Raw genomic sequence first — 26,053 nt, 5'->3', positions numbered from 1 at the left:
TTTTTAATCATACTACTGGGAAAGAAAAGCTCTTTTTCCACAGGAATTATTATTATTATTATTATTATTATTATTATTATTATCATTATTATTATTTTAAGTATCTCACTACCCAGCACAGAACCCAACACAGGGCTTGAACTCATGACCCTGAGATCATGCCTTGAGCTGAGATCAATAGTCAGACGCTCAACCAACTGAGGCACCCAGGCGCCCCTCCACAGGAATTATTAATCTGGTAAGATAAAAAGTTGGCCATCTCCATCACTACTTGGGAAAGCTTCCTAAGAATGGAGCCTAAAACAGGAAAGCAGAGATGAGTTTCTTCCTGTCATTTGATCACCTGGATCCAGCTGTGACTAGGGCCAAACCCCTGGAGCTTTTCCATTACACATGCCAATAAATTCCTTCTTGTTTGTTTGTTTAGGCCAGTTTAAGCTGGGCTTCTGCCATTTCCAACCAAAAATATCCCAAACACAACCTATTTGTGCCAAATAGCTAAGAAAATTCACTGAAATAAGGCAAAAAGCGTGGTTGAGTTTTGCAGGTTTGTGAAAGCAGCCAACTGTCATCACCTGGAATCCACATCTATTTTGTTTTGCATGTTACAGCACTGTGATTTAATTTTTAAGAGACAGAGGGAGAGAGAAAAAGAAAGCCTCACTCACTGATACGCATGCATCTGTGCTATGGTGATTACATTTCTCTACAAGCATATTTCAGAGATATTGCAGGCTAGGTTCCAGACCACGGCCATAAAACAAGTATCACAATAAAGCAGGTCAAATGAATGTTTTGGTTTCCCAGTGCATATAAAAGTTATGTTTGCACTATATTGTAGTTTATTAAGTGTACAATAACATGTCTACAAAAACAATGTACAGACTTTAATCAAAAAGTACATTATTGTTAGCCATAATCACAGATCACAGATCACCATAACAAATATGACATTGAAAAGGCTGAAATATTGAGAATTACCAAATGTGACACAGACACGAAGTTGCAAATGCTGTTGCCAAAAAAAAAAAAAAAAAAAAAAAAAGGCTCCCACAGATTTGCTTGACTCGGGGATGACACAAACCTTCAATTTGTAAAAAATGCAGTATCTGCAAAGCACAATAAAGCAAAAATGCAATAAAAGGAGGGTATGCATGTATATCCTCACCCAGGCTTCCCTCCACATCTCAAGTTACTAAGGTTAACTTTCTCTCTAAGTTGTTTAGCCCTTCCACCTCTTCTGGGATTCACTTCCATCAGATGGTCCCCCTTATCAGAGATGACGCCCTCCCCAAACCACCCTCAGCACATCTCACTCCTCTGGTTTCCACCCTTCTGTCCATGGGCACTTAGAAAATAAACAAAAAGCAAAACAAACTTCCATCCACACACACAACCGAGCAGAAATAGAAAAATGAAGAAATTGAAGAAAATTGTGTAAAGTGTTCATGATGGCTGTTTCTGGTGGTATGATAATAGCTAATTATTTTCTTTTTAAAAAAAATATTTTTCTGCACTTTCCAAATTTTCTAGGTATTCCTTTTATAACAGAAATACACTTTTGGGGCGCCTGGGTAGCTCAGTTAGTTAAACATCCGACTTCAGCTCAGTTCATGATCTCGCAGTTTGTGAGTTCGAGCCCCCGTCGGGCTCTGTGCTAACAGCTCGGAGCCTGGAGCCTGTTTCAGATTCTGTGTCTCCCTCTCTCTCTCTCTCTCTGCCCCTCCCCTGCTCATGCTCTGTGAGTTAAAAAAAAATTTTTTAATGGAAATACACTTTTTAAAAATATGCTTCCTCTTTTTTTTTTTTTTTTTTTTACCTTTTTTAAAGTTTTTATTTAAATTCCAGTTAGCTAACATTCAGTGTATATTAGCTTCAGGTGCACAATACAGTAATTCAACGCTTCCATTCATCACCCTCTCTTAACCTAACACCAGCCTTCCCTCCCTTACTGGCAAACATTTTAAAACGAAAGACCGGGGCGCCTGGGTGGCGCAGTCGGTTAAGCGTCCGACTTCAGCCAGGTCACGATCTCGCGGTCCGTGAGTTCGAGCCCCGCGTCAGGCTCTGGGCTGATGGCTCAGAGCCTGGAGCCTGTTTCCGATTCTGTGTCTCCCTCTCTCTCTGCCCCTCCCCCGTTCATGCTCTGTCTCTCTCTGTCCCAAAAATAAATAAACGTTGAAAAAAATAAATAAATAAATAAAAATAAAACGAAAGACCACACACCATTTCCCCGCTCCTCGCCCATTTCCACCCTGACCCAATTACTACTCACATCACTCAGTGGAAACTACAGTCCCCCAGGTGACCCATGTGGCCACCACGCCACATCCAATGGCTTCCCTTCCCCCTGTAGCCCATCTACCTATTTGGATTGTTAGCCATCCCTTCCCTTGGCTCAAGTTTGAAACCACAACACGATCCTCAGATTTGCCCTTCCTTTCCTTCTCCATTCTGTCAGTCAACAAACCTTAATCCTATTCCAAGAGTACTTTGAACTCAGAGCAGCTCTTCTCTTTCCCAGGGCTACTGCTTGCAGTCTGCCCCTCCGTCTGCCTCCCTCTTAACTCCCTCACCCCCTTAACTCCCCATGCGTCCACTCTTCCCCCAGCTCACAAACTGCCCTGTCTTGGGAGTTGTCACCCTAAAAGCTCAAACACAATCTTTGAATTCCCCACCTTAAAATTCTAATGGCTCCTGAATGCATATAACATCAAATGCAATTACTGGCCTGGCACCAAAGGCCCTTCACAAGCCAGCTCAGGCCATCGGCCTCGTCTTGCATCTCTGCTGAGCATGCCCTCCAGGCTCCAGAACAAACTGACGGGCTCCTCACAGAAGAGCTGAGGCTCTCTTGCACCCATGTGCTTCTTGTCATGCTCCTCTGCTTGGGCTGCCATTCTTCTCTTCTCCACACGAACTCCTATTCATCCCTCAAGACCCAGACCAGCACTAAATTCTGACTATTTTAATAATTAGCACCTATCACTCCATTTTGATCCCCAATAGACAATAACCTACTAAAAGGCAGAAGTATCATTTTATTTGTTACTGTATCCTGGCTTCTTGTCTACAGAAAAGAGGCAAACGGGAAAGAAAAAGCAAACCTTCCCTAGAGAATGGGTTTTTTTTGTTATACTAAGAGAGTGATTATAGTATTTCTCACTTCTAAAACTAAACCATAATCCCCCCAAAAGACTTTTATGTTCTCTGCATACTAATATGATGGTTGCCCTACATGAAGTTCTGTACTCTTAGCACCCATTATATAATTTTGGCCACTTCTTTTGGTTTGGGATCAGTCTCTCTAGATTAAAAAATTAAATCTTCATGGGTCGCCTGGGTGGCTCAGTCAATTAAGCGTCCGGCTCTCGATTTCAGCTCAGGTCACGAACTCGTGGTTCATGAGATCAAGCCCCACATCAGGCTCTACACTGACATTGTGGAGCCTACTTGGGATTCTCTCTCTCCCTCTCCCTCTCTCTGCCCCTCCCCTACTCATGTTCTCAATCTCAAAGTAAATAAATAAACCTAAAAAAATTAAATCTTTGGGGCGCCTAGGTGCCTCAGCCGACTTCAGCTCAGGTCATGATATCACGGTTCATAAATTCGAGCCCCGTGTCAGGCTCTTTGCTGACAGCTCAGAGCCTGGAGCCTGCTTCAGAATCTGTGTCTCCCTCCCTCTCTCCCTGTCCCTCTCCTGTTCGCTCTCTCTCTCTCTCTCAAAAATAAATATTAGGGGCGCCTGGGTGGCGCACTCGGTTAAGCGTCCGACTTCAGCCAGGTCACGATCTCGCGGTCCGTGAGTTCGAGCCCCGCGTCGGGCTCTGGGCTGATGGCTCAGAGCCTGGAGCCTGTTTCCGATTCTGTGTCTCCCTCTCTCTCCGCCCCTCCCCCGTTCATGCTCTGTCTCTCTCTCTGTCCCAAAAATAAATAAACGTTGAAAAAAAAAAAAAAATTAAAAAAAAAAAAAATAAATAAATATTAAATTTTTTTTTAAATTAAATCTTCATATTAAAAAGTTTAAATTGTTGGGTGGCTCAGTCAGTTAGGAGTCTGATTCTTAATCTCAGTTCAGGTCTTGATCTCAGGGTTGTGAGTTCAAGCCCCATGCTTTAAAAAAAAAAAAAAAAAGTTTTAAGTGTCTTTATTTCGTAGCTCCTTGTTCATTCATAGTCAAGATTTATAAATATTTACCTTCTAGTTAAAAAAAAAAAGAACACTTTTAAATATACCTTTTGTGCAAGAAAAAGTAATACTATAATAGTCGTTAACTTTTTCCAGTTTGCTACATTAATTTCTAAAAGAGTCAATCACTAACTAAAATTACATCTTTCTAGGACATACAATGAAGTATATATATATATATATAGTCACAGAAATTTTAGATCTGGAGAAGTTAGGGTTTCAAAAAGTAATTAAATTACCCATCTCATATCCTAGAGTAGTTAATTCTGTTGACAAAAGCATCACTAAATTTTATTAGAAATTTCCATGCCTCTTAAAGAAAGAAAAAGTCAAGCTGTCAATCTCTCTCCTGGAACAGAAATGACGGCATTCATTCGGCAACTGTTCATTGAACACCACCTTCAAAACACAATACTAATAACTATGGGAGACGTTCCAGATGGGTAAGACATTTCACTTCCCTCACTGCCCGAGGAGGACAAGATAAATAGCTACAATATAAGCCCAATTCGATGTGTCATTAGAAAGGTCCAAAATGCTATAACATTTGAGAAGAAAAAGACACTCTATCCAGTTGAGAGATCCAAGAAATTCTTCCCACAAACAAGACATAAGCCCTGAAGAAGAGACAGCATTTTTTTATAACAGAATTGAGAAAAAATGCCATTCCAGGCAGAGGGAACAGCAAAACACAAGGATCAGAGGCAGAACACAGGAGGTCAGGGGACCCCTGACAGAGGCCTCACAGAGCAGGACTCAGCTCACTTCCCACCCTTGGCCTTGCTCACCCCAACTGCAGTGATTCCTTCCACCTCATGCAGAGTCTGTCAAATAAAGGCTAAAACATAAATGGCCTTCCTGTTCCCAAAGGATTCTGGGCTCAATCCAGCAGGCAATGGAGAATAATTGCAAATTTTTGAGCGGAGGTCCTACAAGGGCAGGGGAGTGCCTGAGGAAATGAATCTGGCAACAATGTATAGAAACGGAAGGCAGGGGCTGAGGGAGACCAAGATACAGCAATGACAGGAATAAGGTCAGGATGCGGAAGCTGTTGTTGCTAAAAGTTGTGGGAATAAACTCAAACGCTGCAATCAGGAGTTTGAACCAATGTAGACTCCTTGGGTACCTTAAGTCCCACATAAGATACATATTTAACTCTTGAAAAACCTCTTGAAAAACAATCCCATTCGAATCTTCTCTGAATCTTCCCTATAATTAAACAAAAAAAAGTCTGACTCTATTTTTGATGTCTGACCACTGACAGCTTTCAAGTCCGACCACTCCCCATTTCGCCTCACACCAGTGCGAGTGGACGAGAAAGCAGGGACGTTACTTCCTTAGCGCCAGTGAGGACAACAAAATCAGGCAGGCCTCTCCCCCTGCACACGAGCCCCTCAACCAGCCCCACTCCCAACCCCAATAAAAACCAAAGCCACTCACCGCCACCCTCTTCCTTCACTCAAGCTGATGGGCCAGGCGGGTGCCTACTCTTCTCCCCCAGAAAGCCTCATTATGTGTGTAGAGGAAGAAATCTTCCTATCCTCCTTGGTGTGTGTGTGGTTCCATCAGTTATTACCATCCAAACTGGCTGGGGGGTGGGGTCCATCCCACTCTCCACGGAGTAACCACAAACTCTCACTACGGCAACGTCCCCTCTGTCCTAGATGAGAGGTATTAAGACGCAGAGAAGGGGCATGGTGGAAACACTGGAAGGGTTCCTGAACTCCAGAAACCTCTCCCAGGGAGATACATGCCCCTTTATCAATGTCCTGTGGTGTAAAGGATCAACTCAATATTGACTATGTTGAATGGTCACATACATTCACTCCAATATCTAATTATCAGAGGCACCCGGTGGTCCGTTAAGCATCTGGTCTGTTAAGATGCTTAACAAGTCCGTTAAGCATCTGGCTCTTGATTTCAGCTCAAGTCATGATCTCACAGTTCATGAGTTTGAGCCCCGCATCAGGCTCTGGGCTGATGGTGCAGAGCCTGCTTGGGATTCTCTCTCCCTCTCTCTCTCTGCCCCTCTCCCTGCTCATTCTCTCTCTCTCTCAAAATGAATAAACTTAAAGAAAAATTTTCAATTTTAGTTTTAAAATTCAGTGTGCATTTGATAAATGCTCGCTCCAGCCTCTCCCCACTGGCTAACTCTACAGCATAGTCATAGGAGCTACGTGCTAAATTAATTCTCCCATAACCACTTGCTTTCAAGTAGAAGAAATTTTGGCATAAGTTGGGAAGGAAGCACAATTAAATGTTTCCCTTCCTGAAAGTTCTGAGTTACAGTGCTAGGGTAACTGAAAGGCTAAAACGGAATAATTAATAACACAGTATCATTCTTCAAATACCACTTTAGGTATACACAATACAGCCAGTATTCCCATGTCTTTTCAGGCATACCTACATATATTGAAAAGCCATGATCATGAAAAACAGTGTCTTCCTCAAAAAGAGTTTAGAAAATCATAATATTAACTACTTACACATCTTTAGCTGCTCCCGCAGGGCCTAGGGGGGAAAAAAAGGTTTGCATTACTGTGATAGAATTGCTACAAAAATATTAATCCCGATACCCATCCAAAATGATGTTCTAGAAGAGACAAGTTGAAAATATGTTTTAAAAAGATCACTTCAAAAAGAAAAAAGAGAGCAAGAAAATCATTATATTCAAATATTAAAATTTGAATTTCTTCTGCCCACTTTTAACAATTCTATAAACTCTAAGGTGTCAGTTCTAGACAGGATTTTACAGATCACCTAATCCGATCCCTTCATTTTCCAGATAAGCTGACAGATTTGAGAAATATTTTCATTTCTAAGTCACACATGTTCTAAGCTGGTGTCCACGTGGCCTTGTTTTAAGTCACACCATGCACTAGTCACAAAGTAAAGCACAAGACAAATTGGAGGGACATCCTCAGTAAACTACGAGTCTTAAGGACACCAGCCTAGCTCCCAAGGGTGTTACATGCATTTCTAACTCTGCTCCTATTTGCTACTGAACCCTGTCCCATCTTGGCTTCCCACCCACATGCCAAAAACAACCCCTCTCTTCTAGACCCCATTCCTATCATTCAGCACAGATTCTCTCCCCAACATGGCCAGCCCCATCTACACACTGCCTCCTCCCAGGATCCTCATCTGAGCAACACAGAACTTGGTTCCAACTATACTAGGTAGTGTTTTTTAATCTCTTAAAACCTCACTTCCCTCCCTGTGTCAAATGAGGGTAATAAGAGTATCTTTCTCAAAAGTTTATGTAGAACAGAGAATAAAATGGAATAACCACAGCTAAGAGCTATGGTTCCATTTAAAATGGAACAGGGTGGGGGGCACCTGGGTGGCTCAGTCAGCTGAGCGGGCATCTGACTCTTGATTTGGGCTCAGGTCGTGATCTCACTTTCATGAGATGGAGCCACGTGTCGGGCTCCGAGCTGACAGTGTGGAGCTTGCTTGGGATTCTCTCTCTCTCTCTCTCTCTCTCTCTCTCTCTCTCTCTCTCAAAATAACTAAAACTTAAAAAAAAAAAAAATGGATCAGGGAGGACAGTGAGGAGGCAGACCCAGCTCATGCACATATTCTGTTCCAAATTCTCAGAATCCTTTTGCTGAACTCAGCTGAAAGCTAAGGCATCTACTTATGTTATAATGGACCAAAACGGGCTTTCTCACACTAGCAACCAATCACACATAGATTACTTTAACTGTACTTAAGCCAGCACCAAACACCTTTTCTTCAAAACAATTTATGAACACCTTCTCTTTCCCCTAAAAACTCTAACCTCCTTTGTCTTTTCAGAGTATGTTTTCAATTTTGGTCAAATTCCTGTCTCCCAGATTGCAATCCCTAAGACCCCAAATAAATGCCCATATTTTATTTTGCAGCTTCAGTTTCATCTTTCATTATCTGACGCTACTGTGGAGATTTTTTTTTTTAATATTTTAAATGTTTATTTATTTTTGAGATTGAGACAGAGAGACAGAGCGCAAGCAGGGGAGGAGCAGAGAGAGAAGGAGACACAGAATCCGAAACAGGCTCCAGGCTCTGAGCTGCCAGCACAGGGCCTGACGCAGGGCTCAAACTCACAAACTGTGAGATCATGACCTGAGCCGAAGTCAGCGACTTAACTGACTGCGTCACCCAGGCACCCCAAGATTTTTTTTTAAAGATGCATGTCAACACCTAGAATAAAGTCTGCTACATAAAAATAGCTAAGGTGTTATTATTAGCAGTCAATTTCATTAGAAATTAATACCTCAATTTCCATACCCATGAAATGGGAATTAAAATAATTTCTGCCCAAGTCATAGAGATTTGAAAATAAAGAATGTGCTACAAAGTAAGCAATAAACCTGCAGGAAAAGTTATTGCCAAAACTGCACGAACTGTACCCCGGTGATATTAATTTAAGATCTGTAATCCTACACATTCAAAGCAGAGCATAAAGATAATCAAGACTGTGTCTCAAGCAAATTCTTTTCAGGTTCTGACCAAACCCTAACTTTGTAACAAACTTCATTCCTTTCTTTAGAGAAGAGTAACATTTTTATGTCACAACTATCATTAAAATTATAGAAATAAAAGTTGGTTTGGAATCTGAAATCATAAAACCAAAAAAAAATCCTAAAATTAAAAAAAAAAACATCTTAACCTAAGAACATTGGATGTTTTGATAGAAAAAATAAGCAAAGGATTAGTGCCACCAAAAACCTGTGTAAATGAATGTTTTATTTCAGAGTCAAAACGAGTGTAAGAATTTGGAAGAAAGTCTAGAGAGAAAATAATATCTTGATTTTCATATTTTCATTTTCATGGAAAAGCACAGGGAATGTTTTGAGGGTTTATTGTGGTCAGGAGAGCCAGAGGGGTGGGAAACTTTGATTCTGCAAAGTCTTCCAGAGAGAAGAAAGCAGAGATCATAGTGTGGACCATGAGTCCTCAGCAGAGAGATGAAGGGCCGTCTGATAAATCCACACAGAGAGCAGAGGGGACAGAAGCCACCTCACTCCATCTCAGGGATGGCCCCAGGGCGGCAGGGAAAGAACAGTGTGGAATGGGAAGGCAGAGACCCACGCAAAGTCCTTGCTCTGATCATTCCGTCCAAGGTCACTAAATCACTGCTTCAATTGCTAATACTGGGCAGATTAAAAGCAGCTGAGAAGACAAAGCACAATGTGTGTGTAACTAGTTTCAAAACAGCAACATGTTGTCTAATGAGTACTTAATCAGCCATTGGAAGCCAATGGAAGGTGAAGGGAACCTTCCATTCACTTCACCTGATGGCTGCAGGCCCCATGCAGGTGCCTGGTATTACCTTCCCAAAGAAAGTCAGCCCACCATTTTTCCTGTTTGCAAATGTCCCTCATTTAAAGGGCACCATCTGTTTAATACGTGCAGTGGCAGGGTGGGCAAAGAAGTCAGAAACACTACAGGTATCCACGTGACCATAATATATGCTCCATTTTTTGTCTTAAGGGAAGAAAATGTGCATCTTAGAAGCAAGGGAACATGGTAGTAATGATTTTATAGAACCAGAACAGGTATAACATGACTCCCCAACACACAAGTTCTCAGAGTAAAAAAAAATAAAAAATGTGTTATTGTTGCAAACCTTGGCAAAACTATCAGAATATGCAGGTACATAAAATGTAAAATGTCTTTGTTCTGCAAAAGTATAAAACTGTAAAACTAAATAGAAGAAAAATCATTACCCTCACCACAACACTGTAATCACACTTCACCTATATATTGATTTTAATTAACCAGAGGGAGATCTCTAGAGAATTTATGCCACAAAAAAAAAAAAAAAAAAAAAAAAAATTACCTAGAACAATTCAGATAGTGGCAAAATCCCATTTGCTTTAAATTGTGTTTATGGTCCATGTGATTTATTATTTGCTAAACAAATATTTATAATGGTATCTAATTCTTTCCTGGCCCCTGGGATACAACATTGATCCCTGTTAGCACCACCTCATTTCCTGCCAAAATGACTCTTTACCGTTTAAACATAGCCTTGACACATTAATATAATGGCCTCAGGAGAAACAGAGATGGAGGAAAGGTAACAATGCTTCTTGTGGCATGAAATCATCACAAAATATATACACTAGAGATCTGATGACTATTTTCCAAAACTGTATAAAGGATGATAATTTTAAGTACCTTCCTAAAAAAGAGAAAGGGTCTAAGGGTTGCTCTCAGACAAGTACTATATGCAATTTTAGTGACAAAAAGTTATTATAAATGGTTTGGGTCTATAGGGAAGAACATTTCCTTACAGACAAAAAAGTAGTAATCGCTTCTCGGCCTTTTGGCTAAGATCAAGTGCAGACAAAAAAGTAGTAAACAGTTAATTAAACATTGTTGGTTGTTTCAAACATCACTTCACTTCACCAAGACTGTGTATACCTTTTACTTTACACACTTCAAAAGACTAATATTTTCATGAGTCTCAAAGTCAAAAGCCTCAGTCACTTGAAAATGCATAGCAAACCCAATTTATTCAAACACTTAAAAAATTTAATCTGATATTGTGGGGTCATAGAAAAATATTTGGGCTTTGTCCCCTGTTCCTGGCACAAAACTTCTAAAACCTTTGGAATTTCCTAAGTGATAAGGGTAATAGGAGCTTCTTTCATACTAATAAAGGAACTCCTGGCAGGACCCAAGATGGCTTCAAGATGGGGACTGGTCGCCAGAAAAGCCAAGCCTTGTTAGAAGCTTGGAACTTTTGGTCTCATCCCTGTTCCCCAGGGAGGGGAGAGGAGCTGGAGATTGAGTTAATCACCAATAGCCAATGATTCCATCGATCAGGCCTATGTAATGAACCCTCTCTAAAAACCCCTAAACAGCAAGGTTCCGAGAGCTTCTGACTTGGCGACCACATCCATGTGCTAGGGGGGTGGCACAATCCAACTCTATGGAGGCAGAGATTCCTATACTCGGGACCCTTCCAGACTACTCTATGTACCTCTCCATCTGGCTGTTCGTTTGTGTCCTTTATAATAAACTGTTAAATTTAAACCCGTGAGTAAAGTGCCTTCCTGGATTCTAAGCCATTCTAGCAAATTATCAAATCTGAGGAGGAGAGCTGTGGGAACACCCAAATTTGCTGCCAAGTTGGATAGAAGTGGGAGTAATGGGGACCCAGTACTTGCGACTGGTGTCAGAAGTGAGTACATCTTGGGGGTGCCTGGGTGGCTCAGTCAGTTAAGCGTCTGACTCTTGATTTGGGCTCTGGTCACAATCCCACAGTTCACAGGATCGAGCCTGGCATTAGGCTCTTCGCTGAGCCTGCTTGGGACTCTCTGCCCCTCCCCAATGTGCCCTTGCACACGTGCATGCACAATAAATAAATAAAGTTTAAAAAAAAAAAAAGAATTGAGGACATCTTACGGCACCTTGCCCTTAAATCTGTGGTGATGGACACAGACTCCAGGCGGTCAGTGTCAGAAGTGAACTGCATCCGAGGGCTCCCACTTGGTGTCAGAGAACTGGGAAACTGGACTGCATCAGGAGGGAAAAGGTATGGTTTGTAAACTGTATTTCCTTCTTTTCTAGTTATATCGCATTCCCGAATAACTGCAGAAAAACTTTCTGTATTAGTTTTGTAAGGCTGTTAACAAATCACCGAAGACGGGCTGGCATAAAACAACAGAAATACTGCTCTTGGAGTTCTGGAGTCCAGATGCATAAAATTAAGGCATCAACAGGTCCAAACTTCCATGTTCCTCTTAGCATCTGGTGGCAGTGAGCATTCCTTGGCATTCTTTGGTCTGTGACCTCATAGCGTGTGCACTCTACTCCACCCACGTCCCCACATCACTGTGTCTCTTTTATAAGGACACTTATCACTGGATTTAGGGCCCACCCAGACCATCTAGGATGATCTCCTCACGTCACAATCCTTACCGTAATTACATTTGCGAAGACCCTTTTTCCAAGTAAGATAATTCACACATTCCAGGGATTAGGATACAGCCATATCTTTTTAGAGGCCACCATTCCTCCCACTACACCTCTCACCCCTGTCCTCCTCCTTCCCTCTAAAACCCAAAATTCTCTTTTGAAAAGAAATATATAGGGGCGCCTGGGTGGCTTGGTCGGTTAAGTGTCCAACTTCAGCTCAGGTCATGATCTCGCGGTCCGTGAGTTCGAGCCCCTCATCAGGCTCTGTGCTGACAGCTCAGAGCCTGGAGCCTGTTTCAGATTCTGTGTCTCCCTCTCTCTCTGCCCCTCCCCTGTTCATGCTCTGTCTCTCTCTGTCTCAAAAATAAATAAACGTTTAAAAAAAATTTTTAAAAGAAAAGAAATATATAGCAAAATTAAGGTTTGCAGGGGGAGGGATTAAATTTAATGTTACAGTCATACATTCTAGAAACACAGACACAATCTTACTCCTCGTGAATGATAAAGCAAGCCAGCTACAAGACACAACATGGGTTCAGCAGTTTTAGGGAGACAGATGTCACACCTTGGTTCCTATAGACAGACGTTTCTTTGCAATCTAAACAGCCTTACAAATGAAGTGAGCTGTACAGTTGGGTACGTTCTCAACATTGTTCAGATTCATACAGTTATTGTCACAAGCTTCCTCCCATGTGCCAAATGCTAATATAAAGAAAAGATCTATCTTTTTTAAAGAAAGGCTACATACATTTTTACATTTCAAAAACTGGCCTATTTAATTAATTAATTAATTTTTAGAGAAAGGTTCTACTTTATTTCTTTCATGTGCATCTATTTTGAGAGAGAGAGAGAGATAGTGTGAGCGGGGGAGGGGCAGAGAGAGAGAGAGAGAGAGAGAGACAGGGAGGGCGAGAATCCCAAGCAGGCTCCATGCTGTCAGCGCAGAGCCCCACACGATCCAGGAGCTGGATCTCATGAACTGGGAGATCACGACCTGAGCTGAGATCAAGAGTCGGATGCTTAACCAACTAACCCAGACACCAGGACAAACTGGCTTATTAATGCCTTTTTTCATCACCGTTCTATTGTACCGTATAGAATTTATGTTATAAATATGTTCTATGTATAGAAATGTTACAGACGAAATATTCACAAGTAAATAAATTGCTAAATTACATATTAAATCATACTTCCTTCTTCCAACTGAGTGATCATTTAAACACACGTGCCAAAAAATAGTGTACATGAAGTATTTCTAAAAAAGCACTAAAGATTTACAAATCACTCTTCTTTCAGCATAAATGACCAGAAACATAAATGACTATGGTTCTTATGGGAAATAATAAAAAAATAGGCAGGAATGTCTTACTCTTTATTTGTTTTATAAAAGGAAAGAAAAGGCCCTCTGAGAACTGTATAAACATAACTACAGAAAAACTAAACAAACTTCTCTTTAATTTTGACAGCTTGTGATGTCTCTTCTGACCCATAATAGTTCTAAAACGATGTCATAGTCTCAGTTTGGCCAAAAGAAGTTGAAAAACAGCTCATAGTTCATCCAAAGCAATGTTATTTTTTCAAGAAGCCAATAAAAGAACTAGATTCGTAAGTCATCTCTTCAATAAGGGAGAAAAAAATCCAGGTCAATGTGTCCTAGAAATATAAAATTACGTGCATGAATATGGAGGCTCTTACAAAACCTCTCTGTTTGCAGGTTGTCCTTGTTGAGCAGCTCCACGTTAGGCAGCTAAAAATTAATAAATAAAGGCTGCCACATAAGTACAGACATAAGGTAAGGGATTGGCATCTCGCTCCTATATCATAATTTAACCATGTCTATATCGAGCGCTAAGTGGCTTCTGGCAGAACTGAGTAACTCGCTGAGGTCACCTTTACAAACCCTGCACGCAACAGCAACATCAGTTCCGGGGAGCCGGGACGCGGGAACGTCCTGATGCTGTCCAGATTCTGTCGCACGAGTGGTTAAATGCCTGGACAGAAGTACTTCTACATCTCTCCTCATTCACCATCACTTCTCACTGCAACCTCCAGGAGAATACCAATCACCTGCACCTTCCTACCTTCCCTTTAGAGGCAACAGAATCTTCCAGTGACCCAGGCATTTCTTTGGGTTCATTTTTATTTCTCCGTCCCATGCAGCCCATCCTCAGCCTGGCTGTCCCAGGGGTCTCTGACATCAATGCCTCCAACACTCCAGGCCCTTCTCACTCCCCTGACTCCAGGCAGCAGCTTTAAAGTATGCCCCTGCTGTATGCCCGCTCTTTCCTTCTACACCAGTTACCAAAGTCTTTCCCTATATTAATAATAAACAGCGCAGGGAGTGCTTACAATATACGAGACGCTGTTCTAAGGACTCTGCTTACATTTTACCCTGAGTAAGTTCTATTATTACTCCCTCATTTTATAGTTGAGAAAACTAAGGTACAGTTTAAGTGAGTTGCCCAAGGTCACACAGCTGATAAATGACAAAAGCAGGATTTGAACTGGGGCCCTGTGGCACCAGAGGCCCCCCTCAACTCTGAGGCTTTCCTGCCTTCCTTCCCACTCTTCCTTCCTTCCCAACACCCTATAACCAACGTGAACTACCAAAGCCAGCCAGGCCCGCGGCACCTGGGTGGCTCACTCGGTTAAGCGTCCGACCTCATCTCAGGTCATGTACTCACGGCTTGTGGGCTCAAGCCCCGCGTCAGGCTCTGTGCTGACAGCTCAGAGCCTGGAGCCTGCTTCCGATTCTGTGCCTCCCTCTCTCTCTGCCCCTCCCCTGCTTGCACTCTGTCTCACATAAATAAACATTAAAAGAAAACGCCACTTATGACATAAGTGACTTCCTGGGTGCTATCAACAAAATTTTATGTTATTCCCCCATACGGCCTGCACTAACGCTAAGCACAGTGGCAACATTTCAGTACTACCGAACCATTAATACACGTCCACTAAAGCTGGACCACACAGCTACATCAAAAGAAGAGAATGCAATTGTCTGGCTAATTGAGGATGAGGAAAAAACTAATCTAAATAACTGGACTCAAAAGGATTGTATTAACTCCCTGGGTACACTGATAAAAATAGAGTAAATAATTATCAAACTCCTCCTCTTCAGACTAATGTTATATAAAGAGCAGAAGAACCATTACAGAAACTTTCTGATACTAAGCTGCCACGAAGTTATGATCAGACACTTACCAATTAGATATATCTGGTAGAAAAACTACAACCAAAAATTTCAATCAACTACCATGAGCAGAAAACATCTGAAATAAGTCCTCTGCTGCAAAGAATTTCCACAGCCTTAGCCTGCACTGAAGTAGGCTATTCTAGATATTTGGAACCATCCAGACATTTTAAGGATTTTCTGGTTTACCTAAAAAGAGACGGTCTGGCTTACATTACAGACTCGCTTAGCCATCTATATGTATGAAAATATAAAAGGGAAAGGCTGACCTGTTTAGATCATTAGCCTAAATGCAGGGCTACTCTTTTCTCCACTTAAGTTTAAAAATATATATATGCTCAAAGAAAAACAAGGGGACAGAGAATCTGATTGCTGAGAGAGAGAGGTGGGAGTGGGGAGCAAAGAGAAACAATCAGAACTCCCTGCTTTATAGAAAATGCAGCACTTTTAAAATGGATTATTTAATCCAAATGTTGCTCTATCATTTAGGGTCTAGACTCTAGACTACGCAAGAAACCTAACACAGTTCTAGGTTGGGGAAAATCAAACTCCTACATTGAGACAGTGATCTTACTAGAACATTACGATGGAGAGAGCTCTTGTGCAATCGCAATGGTTCTCATGACCCCATTTGGACCAGCAGCGCAACTCCTCCCCGAAGCCTCCTCTGATTCAACTGTATTATTCAACATCTCCTGGGCACTTGGATGTTCAACGTGCATTCTATCATACTTTGCTTTGCAAATGTTCTCAAATGGTTCATCTTCCTACCTAGACTATCAACTTCTCAAGGGCGTGAAAGTTTGATTTCCTTCAATTACCTTTTGCTGGTTGCTCAGCCTTTGCCTTAAAGCTCCTAGTAAAGTCCAGCGCTCTGCACATACAGGTGGACTGTGCAGAAGTTTATGGTTAGAAATCTCCTCAGGAGAAATTACCTAGGGCCTGAGTGATCTAGGGGCTGATTCCTTACGGCTGTTTGATCATTTTACTGCATATCAGTTTCTCCATATACTGGACATATGGAATCAAATTTACACAAGTACACTACTAAATATCAATTTGTCACATTAACCAATTTCTCCAGGCAGAAGCCAAGAAAGGCAGTTGTTCAGATAGATCAGGGAGAGGAGAAACAATTATCGTGTTTTACCTGAATTACTTAGAGAGTAAAACAGGGCTTATAATAAAGATTTTAGGTTTAAGAGTATTATTATTAGGTGTTAATGTACCCTTTGGAAGTAGATTTGCCACATTCTTGTAGAAAAATGCTCAGGGAAAGCCATTTTACCTTCAACATGGTAATATTCCACTACTCTATAATAAATTACGGCTTACATAGTGCTTTCACTCTGTAACTCAGAAAAGTGAAATGAAATACCCATAGCAACGCAACCAGCACAGAACCAAAGTCAAGCTTGAGCCCTAGTCCCCAGTCTCCAAGTTGAGCACCCTTCTCACCTTCTCTCTGTACTTTTATATTATGTATATACGGATGGATGGATGGATTGCTGAAAATCTCAAGGATAGCTATTGACCTGCATGACCCCGGGATATTTCAGAAGTTGTGCATGGTAAGTACCTAGAGGGCAGGGACAACATCTACTTAATGCATTTCATGCCACTTGGGTTCAGGACCACAACTCTGCAACTTGGCCAATAGCGTTTTGGATGCTGATGTCAAAGTTCACAACTGAAAGATATCCGAATACCTTTGCACTGTGGTTTTATTTTTCTTAACCTTACATAGTTCATCCTGATGCATTTCCTTTCTGAAACTCAAGTCCTGCCACCAGCTGACAGAAAATTTCAAAATAACAATGACCAAATGCCAAAGCTGGCCAGCTGGACTCTAGCAAGGAGATGTTTGGGGGAGGACCTTGTGAAAGACAGGGCAGATCCATCAAAGAAGTGATGCAGTAAGTCCTTACTCATCATGTCTTCTCTGTCATGTTTTACGGTCTGCACTCGCTATCTTGTTCTTCCCTGAACGAAAAGTAATTTTTAGCAAAGAGCAAGCCAGAGGAGAGAACAGCATGCTCTTATGTGAACTCTTCTTCATAAACAAAAGAGAGGCTACCCAACCAGAAGACATGCACTTTGCATGTACTGTTCAATAGAACTATACCTCCTTTTATGTAATAAGGGATGTGCACCTAGGGGAAAAAAAAGAAAAGCTCAACCAAATATCTGTAAAAAGAATCATGTTTTCCCATTTTCTTACATTACCATTTCCAAATTACCTTATGGTTGTTCTGATGTAGCAACGGTACTCCTCCCTCCTGGCCCCAAATCTGACAAGCAGTTCATTAATAAATAAAAACGCAAATGAACTAACCGACCGTACAGCTCCACTTTAAAGAAAATGTTACAAATCCTTCCTATGATTTTTTTAACGTGGATAATTGTTGACCTTTTTTTAATTTTTATTTAGTTTTTAAGTTTATTTACTTATTTTGAGAAAGAGAAAGTGCATGCTCCAGTGGGGGAGGGGCAGAGAGAGAGGAAGACAGAGAGAATCCCAAGCAGGCTCTGCACTGATAGAAGCGGGGCTCACACTCCAGAACCGTGAGATCATGACCAGAGCCGAAATCAGGAGTCGGACGCTCAACCAACAGGGCCACCCAGATGCCCTGTTCTTAACCTTGCAGTGGCCTGCATGGGGTCCCGGTGCGTGTTGGATTGACAGACACAACGCATGGTGCAGGATGTGGCCTTGACACTGTTCCAGGTTTCCAACCAGAGCATTCTGGCCACTCTCAGGTTAGAATCCTGTTTGTCCTCGTTAGCACAAGGTGCTTACTAAGGTGCTTACTAACCCGTCTCACTGATACATGGATGGAAAAGATTTGGTCCCTGGTGGCTCTCTGCATATCCCAAGAACAAGAATTTAATTCAAGATGATAAAGATCACCTGTAACAGATCAACTTTTCAGTGAATCCTTCACCTGGGTTAATTCACAGCTCTGAGACTAGAAGCCCACATATTTTAGCGCCTTCTCCGAAAACGGAATATTCCGTGTGAGATTACCCACAAACAGGAGAAAACAAACTTGGCCAGTTAACAGGGCAGCTTTCCACATCTGATCCCACTAAGCAAAACGCCAAAATAAACTTTAAAATAAATAAACAAACAGGGCTCGAATTTTAAACTCCCATCTTCCACGGAGGTCTGGGTTAAGGGAAGTGACAGGCCCAAGGTCACCAAGTTATTGACAGGGCGCCCACACCAGCGAGCTAGGAAACACTGCCGCATCAGACTGCTGCTTGCACTTGCCGGTGGGGATAGGATGTGGCATCTGACTGATCTCAACTGGAGGAGACTAGAAGCTCTTTAACCAGAAGAATTACCAAAACAGGCCAGCAGACATTACTCCAAACAGATCCTGACTCTTTAACTGGGAGACGCTAGCTGGGCTAAATGCGAAGAGTTGAGCTTTAGAATAAGTCACTCGACAAGAAAGCCTGGCTGACGGGGGAAATCTCGGGAGCTGTCGCCTGCCAATCCACAAAATGAAGCGGAGTAAAAGAAGTTTCAACAGATTTTCCAGTGAAAACTACATGAAGCGATCACTGCGAATATGCAAGCTTTGTCACACTTTGTCTTAAAGCATCCTTGAAACTGCAGCCTCTCGGAGAAATCCTTCGGGCAGCCCGGCCGGTTTTAGGCGTCAGGACAGACTCGGATGAATTTTCGGAGCCCCGTCTGCGGCTCTGCCCGACCCACTCGCACCCCGCCGCCACCAGCACCACCGAGAAAGTCCTGAATTGCTCTGCCGCACTTGCCTGTCGCAGCGCCAGGGGTCCGAGGGGCTGGGGGCGAAGACCGCGAGGCGGCGGGGCGCGGAGGGAGAGGCGGCGGACCGCGCGCAGGAGCCCTCTGCCCCCGGAGGGCGCCGGGCTACCCGCTGCAGGGGAGCCCCGCCGCGCGTCCTCCCCGCGCGCCCTCCGCAGGACCGCCCCGCAGGCTCTCCGCGTCCCGCCGAGACCGCCCCCGCGCGGGGGTGGGGAAATGCCCTGCCTTGGGTCGCTCCGAGAGCGGGCGGCCTGCGCCCCCCGGCCCGAAAATGGGGACGGGGAGAGAGGGAGGCTGAGCGCCCTGCCTCGCGGGGTCCCCGCCCCGCCGCCTCTCCCCCCACCCCTACCCCGGCCTCTCCCGCACGGGCGGCCCGCCCCGCAGACCTCCCCGCCGCCCCCGAGTCCCCGGCCCGCGCCCCCGCTCACCTCGGCCGGCGCCAGCGCTCGTGGCGGTGGAGTTCCCGCAGCCCATCGCGCCGCTGGCCGGGGAAGCCGCGCTCGGGAGCGGGCGGCCGCGGGTCCTGGGGGCGGAGACGGAGGCGGAGGGCGGTGCGCCCCGAGCCGGAGGCCGGCGGGGGCGCACGGGGCGCGCCGGGCCGGGGGGACGGGGGCAGAGCCGGGTCGCCCCCTCCCGCAGCCGAGCGGTGCGGGCTGGGGCGCGGGGGGAGGGGGCGCGCGAGAGGAGCCGGCGCGGCCCGGGGGCGGAAGCCGCCCCGCACCCCTCGCCCCAGCCGCGGTCGGGGTCCCCGCCGGACCCACCCGTCACCTCGGCAACCGCCGCGCCGGCCAATCCTCGGTCTCCTTCGGGCTCCCCGGCCGGGCATTGGTCGTCGTTAAGAGGGGGCGGGAGTTTAAAGTGGGTTTGGGGGGCTAGGGCGAGGCTGGGGGCGTGGCCGGCGCCGGCAGTGGGGTGAGGCTGGAGGCGACCGGAGATGCCCACCTGCCGACCTCCACGCCCTCTTTGCCTTTTCTTCCCCACTTCCCCTCCCTGCTTCAGGATGTGGGTAGGAAAGGAAGTGGCAGAAACAGCTATTTGCATACAGTGGGCGCCCAATAAATGTTATTGACTGAATGATACTCAGATCTGAAGCCAACACCGAAATCCATTTCTGCTGAAACGGAGAGCTAATGCAGCTCTTTGGTAAAGAGCATAAAGTCTTCCCTAGCCTGGTGCTACTAACCTACTCCACTTTAATTGCATTTGCTGCAATGTTGATAGCCTAAAGGACCTCCACTCATTTAATAACAGAATTGAATTTACTTGGCACCTTTCGGCCTAACATTTGGGCAAGTGTGACAGGAGTCAGACTGTCTGATTTACAATCCCTGCTCTGCCCCCTTAATAATTGTGTGGCCTCATCAAAGTTACTTAACCCATTAGTGTATCAGCTGTTCTAAGATGGCAGTAATCACTCAGGCGCGTAACCCGGTGCCCGATCCTAAATAAAGGCCAGCTCTTCTTGTTCTTAAGTCTATTAGAATCGAATACTAATTCCCTGAAGGTAAGGACTATCAGTTTTATCATAGTGTCCTCCTGGCTCGTAGTACAGACACAATAAATGTTTTGTGAGATGAATTCAAGCCAGGAATTAAATCTCCATTTTAAATCCATTTAATATTTATAGAGAACGTAGCCTGTGCCAAGTCCTTAGTTAAAATTAAGTTCCAGTGATACAAACATGTAGGAGACAGTCTAACCAGGCAGACAGATTATAAACAGATTAATTACAATATAAGCAGGGAGGTTAGCAAAGGAATAGAGGGTGCTACGGGAGCCCAGAGGATGCTGGGATCCTGGTTAAAACACTTTTCTAAAACAATACAGTTGTCTTTAGAGAAAACCTTGAACTAGAACCAAGACCCTGGTGGACTATTAACATGACCTTTGAGGCAATGGTAAACATGGGGTAATCTCATTCAGGATACACCATCCCTCATTTGAAAATTAAATAGATTTGGGCACCTTCTGAGGTGGTAACTAATTCTTCGGCAAATAAAGGTGTTTCTGAGTTGTCTGACTTCTAGAAGCACTGTTTCTCTACCTTGGCCTCCGCCATCTTTGTTCAGTGGCTACCCCCATACAAACCCAAAATTGGTGGGGAGAGGAGGAGGGGAGGACTATCAAACAGCCAAAGGAAACAGTCTTGTTTATTTCTGTGCTGACACTGGACTCCAGCCCTAGGACACTTGCAAGAAAGAGAAAAACAGATCCTGACATCTAGTTACACAGAACACCAATATCAGACCAGGACACTCTATAACTCTGAGGAAGTGAGACCAGCGCCCGAAGGAGGGCTCGATCCCACGAACCGTGAAATCATGACCTGAGCTGAGATCAAGAGTCAGATGCTCAACCGACTGAGCCACCCGGGTGCCCCAAAAAGTCCTGCTTTCTCAAATCCCAACCATAATCATTTAACTTGAACCCAAGTCCTAGGGATTCTTTCCTAACATTCTGTTAGTGAGATGGTTGCCTATGGTGTGGCTTCTCTTTCACTGCAATAGCAGTAAACCCAACTTGCCTAACTACCAGCATGTTCCTGGTGGTCTCAGGTTGGAGGACATTGACCCTTGTGAATGATATGTACTCTGCCTTATAAGGTTACAGAGTGTGTTATCTATTCATTCTTTCAACAAACACCATTGAGTATTTCCTTTGTGCTAACCACTTTTCTAAATGCTTGAGATGAAACAGTGAACAAGGCACAGAAGAAAAAGCCAGTGGGAGGAGACAGATTAGAATCAAACAAAAGATAATTTTAGATACTATAAGTGTGATGGAAACAAAATAAAGCAGGGCACTGAAATAGGTGACTAGGGGTAGAAAGAGAGGTACTATTTTAGGTAGGATCATCAAGGAAGACCTCTCCAAAGAAGGGGTATTTTAGCTGAGGTGTGATTGAAGAGAAGAAATCAAACCTGTAAAGACCAAGGAAAGAGCATCCCAGGTAGAGGAAATGGCCAGTGCAAGAGTCCTGAGACAGGAACATGCTGAATATGGTTCACAAATAGAACAAAAGGCCAGCATGACCGGTCTAGAGCAGAGATAGAGAGGGGTAGTTGGGGAGGTAAGCCAGATCACACTGGGTATGATGGGCTTTGTAAAGAGTTAAAATTGTGTTCAAAGGGTGATGCGAAGTCGTTTGATGAGACAATATAAGCAAAGTTCCTGATAAAGTGTCAGGCACATAGTAAGTGCCTCATAAATGTCAATCCTCTCCCTAGTGTGGAGTGAAAGAATAAGCCTAGTGTCTCCTTTTTCCTTTTTAGGAATTTATTTTATTTTTTATAAATAACAGTTAATTGCATCTGGATGTTTTCAAAAACAATGAGTCAAAAGAAAATCATTAATACATGTCTCATTTCCTGACTGGTCAATTTTGGCTTCATTCTCTGTGCCAGTTAAATCACACCATTGAGCTGTTGTTTTCATTCTTCAGACAAGAACCGATGTGGTGTGAGGAGGAGAGAAGATGTGCATGGCTGAAATTGATCTGGCCAGCGAAAGAAAGCAAGACACAGGAGAATGTGGAGCTAAATAGTCTGTTTTCTGGTTTTTCTTCCATAAAGAGTTCCCCACCAAGAAGTTTGGCAACCTGAATTTTATTTTTGTTTCTCTCCTTTTCCCTGTGGACACACTGCAAGATAGCTGCCTCAGCTCTGGGTAGCTCAGCCACTGGACACAACAGAACTCAGCAACAAAAGGGGGATTTTGTTTTCCCCCTTTGGGTCCAAGCTGAGAGGCACTGGGAACGCTTCCTCTCCCACTTCTTTGGCCACGATTTGGATCACATGACTCTTCCTGATGCAACCACTGGGAAGGTGAATAGGATGGCTGTAATTGGCTCTGGTTAAGTTACAATTTATCCCTGAGTCATGACAGGGAGTGCAGGATAGACACCTGAACAAAACTGGGTCTCTGCCGGCATGGAGGGGGGGTAAGAGTGTAGCTGCTTAACCAGTAGTAGTCATAGATAGAACATATGTTACCTTTGTACTATCTCTCTCTTCTAGATTAGTTCTCTTCTAGATTAGGCTCCCTACCCCCTTGGAGATGGGCACGGACATATGACTAGCTTTGGCCAATAAAGTGTAAACAAAAGTGAAATATGAGTCAGAGGCTCTGTGACTTCTGGTCTGTTGGGAGTTAGTAGACAGGTGTAGAAGAGATTTGTTATGGGTACTACCTGAAAGATCCAGGGGGCAGGATCAGAAGTAGGCACGGAAAGCCTTCAGGCTGCATTGGAGGTCTAACACCCATGGGGGAAATAAGAAGAGGGATATGTATATGGGGCGCTTGGACAGCTCAGTTGGTTAAGTGTCCGACTTTGGCTCAGATCATGAGCTCGAGATTCATGAGTTCGAGCCCTGTGTCAGGCTGTGCAATGACAATTGGGAGGCTGCTTGGGATTCTCTCTCTCTCTCTCTCTCTCTCTCTCTCTCTCTCTGCCCTTGTCCCCATGTTCTCTCCCTCAAAATAAATAAACTTAAAAAAAAAAAGAGGGATATCTAAAGAGGACTAGGTAGGAAGAACCCCAGACTGTGATGCAGCTCTGAGAAAGTCTTGACCAAGGCCAGGGAGAACTTCAAATGCAGATTGTTTGTGGGGGACCCCCTTGTTGGGCAGAGATGGCCAGGCCCTAGGGACCTGGCTGGGCTGTGAGCTGCCCAGAGAGAGCTTGGCCTCAGCTGGGGCACAGCAGCAGATGCAAAGGTGCCAAGAGCTGGGGGCAGTGAGCCAACCCCACTCCTCACAACAAGTTCTCTCTTGAAGGGCGATCTGAACAGCGCATCTCCAAGCCGTCCACACAGGAAGACACTCTTGACTGAGAGTTCTAGATTCTCCAGTTTCAAGGACCCTGGCAGCACGTGTGAAAGGGTTGCATCCTGCATCGGCCTGGACCCCTAAGTCACTACATCAAACAGGTCCCCACCCACACTCGTGCTGGACCTAAAGAATGAGCAAGAAAGAAATTTTTATTGTGTTTAAGCCATTGAGATGTTAGGGTTGTGTTATCATGACAAACCATTAACATATAAAAACAGAGCACAGGGTTCATAACGGATCGTAACGCAGATGCGGTAGCACCTGTGTCTGCTCCTTAGACACTTTTAAATGCCATGAAGCTGATCACGAAATTGATTGATTATTTACCCACGGTGATTTTTTTGTCTCTTTATGTGTGTGGTTGTGCCCCCTTCTGCCTTCCTATAGTGTTCCTTGCACTTTTTCTTTCTTGACTAGTTTAGCTATACATTTGTCCATTTTATTGGAGTTTTCAGAGTCCACTTTTAGTTTTTATTGGCCATCTCTTTTTGTTTTGTTTTCCATTTATTTCCAGCCCTTATCTTATTATTTTCTTTTTTCTAAACTCTTTGAGAATACTCTTATTTTTATAACTTCTTTTTTTAATGTTTATTTTTGAGAGAGAGAGGAAGGAAGGAAGGAAGGAAGGAAGGAAGGAAGGAAGGAAGGAAGGAAGAAAAAGAAAGAAAGAGCGAATGAGCAGGGGAGGGGGCACAGCTAGAGTGGGACAGAGGATACAAAAGGGGTTCTGTGCTGACAGCAGTGAACCCAATGTGAGGCTCGAACTCACAAACTATGAGATCACGACCTGAGCCTAAATTGGACACTCAACCAACTGAGCCACCCAGGTGCCCCTATTTTTATAACTTCTTAAGTTAAACACCAAACTCATTTAAGTCTTTCCTTCTTTCTTCCTTTCTTTCTTCCTTTCTTTTCTTCCTTCCTTCCTTCCTGCCTTCCTGCCTTCCTTTCCTCAATATGGTTTATGTTGCATCCAAAAGTTTTCATATTTCATTAATTTCACTGTTGTTCAGTTATAAATACTTTGTAACTTCCATTATCTATTAATGCATGAGTCATTGAGAACTCTTTTGTTACCAAATGAATTTCGTTTTAAAATGTACCCATGGTCTTGGAGAGAGTTACTGGCTGTGAAAAGTGATGGTCTGAAATATAGGGACTTCCCCCGCCATTCTCCATGCTTAACCTTCGAACATGTTTCAACACATTTTCTTCTGGCACAGGCTATCGTTCAGCCCACAAATGATGTGTTTTAGCAGACTACGCTGAATGTAGGTAAGTTGTATCTCTCTAATTAAACTGTTAGCTCCTTGAGGACAGGGATGGTGTCCTCTACAGTATGTTTCCTTACTGCACAATGAAAGCAGGTAAAAATGTTTTTGTGCGGGTGTAAACGGAGAGAAGTGAGAGACAGAATCATAAAAACATTTTTTTGTCCAACAGCCATTATTAATCCTAGGGCTGGTTTTTCAAGACAATTTGCATCATCTTTCTGAAAACAATAATAATGAACATTTTGAGCTCTTCCCATGAGTCAGGCACAATGCTGACTACTTTGATGAATTATCTCATTTAATCCTCGTAAAAACACTCCGGCGTTGGTTCTGTTGCATGGTTCCCAGACTTAATATGAAGGCTGGGAAACAGTCAGGAAGCTTGGATTCTGGGCACTGGGGACAACATAGCCTCAGTGCACGGTGCCTGTCCATCAGCACCACTGCAGCTGCCACTGCCTCGATCCACCACCACGGCTGCTGTCACAAACCCAACCCCACCCTCACTGAACTATGGGCCATTCTGTAAAGCCTGAGGAGGGAAGATTCAAGGTCAAATGCCATGTAGGGTCAGAGATAGAAAGAAGCTGTCCTCCCTCCAGCTGAGAGAGAAGTGGGGAATCTCTGCTTCCCATCGTGACTAACACAGCAGGTGATTTCGCCAAACTTGAGAGAGAGTTCATTTCCTGAGTAGTTTTTAAAAAAAAATTTTTAACGTGTATTTATTTTTGAGAGAGAGAGAGAGACAGAGCACAAGCGGGGGAGGGGCAGAGAGGGAGACACAGAATTCGAAGCAGGGTCCAGGCTCTGAGCTGTCAGCACAGAACCCGACATGGGGCTCAAACTCACGGACAGTGAGAT

General features: G+C 43.8%; 1 protein-coding gene across 2 annotated transcripts in view; it reads right to left on the bottom strand.

Moving 5' to 3' along the window:
- Nucleotides 1–20,155, bottom strand: part of CB4H12orf75 (chromosome B4 C12orf75 homolog) — a 38,830-nt gene extending 18,675 nt beyond the window's left edge. The window contains exons 1-2 of one of the 2 annotated variants that reach the window (XM_045463531.1): nucleotides 19,517–20,155; nucleotides 6,675–6,699 (exon numbers count right to left, since the gene is read on the bottom strand). In XM_045463531.1, coding sequence (XP_045319487.1) covers nucleotides 6,675–6,699; nucleotides 19,517–20,129 — 638 coding nt within the window. In that variant the 5' untranslated portion in view covers nucleotides 20,130–20,155. The remainder of the gene's footprint in view (nucleotides 1–6,674; nucleotides 6,700–19,516) is intronic. The other variant, XM_045463532.1, reaches the window with a different exon arrangement.
- Between the last annotated feature and the right edge of the window lie 5,898 nt (nucleotides 20,156–26,053).

Source organism: Leopardus geoffroyi, chromosome B4 (assembly GCF_018350155.1).
Source record: "Leopardus geoffroyi isolate Oge1 chromosome B4, O.geoffroyi_Oge1_pat1.0, whole genome shotgun sequence".
Taxonomy (NCBI): domain Eukaryota; kingdom Metazoa; phylum Chordata; class Mammalia; order Carnivora; family Felidae; genus Leopardus; species Leopardus geoffroyi.
The sequence above is the reverse complement of the archived record's forward strand: the minus strand, read 5'-3'. Positions and strand labels throughout refer to the sequence as shown.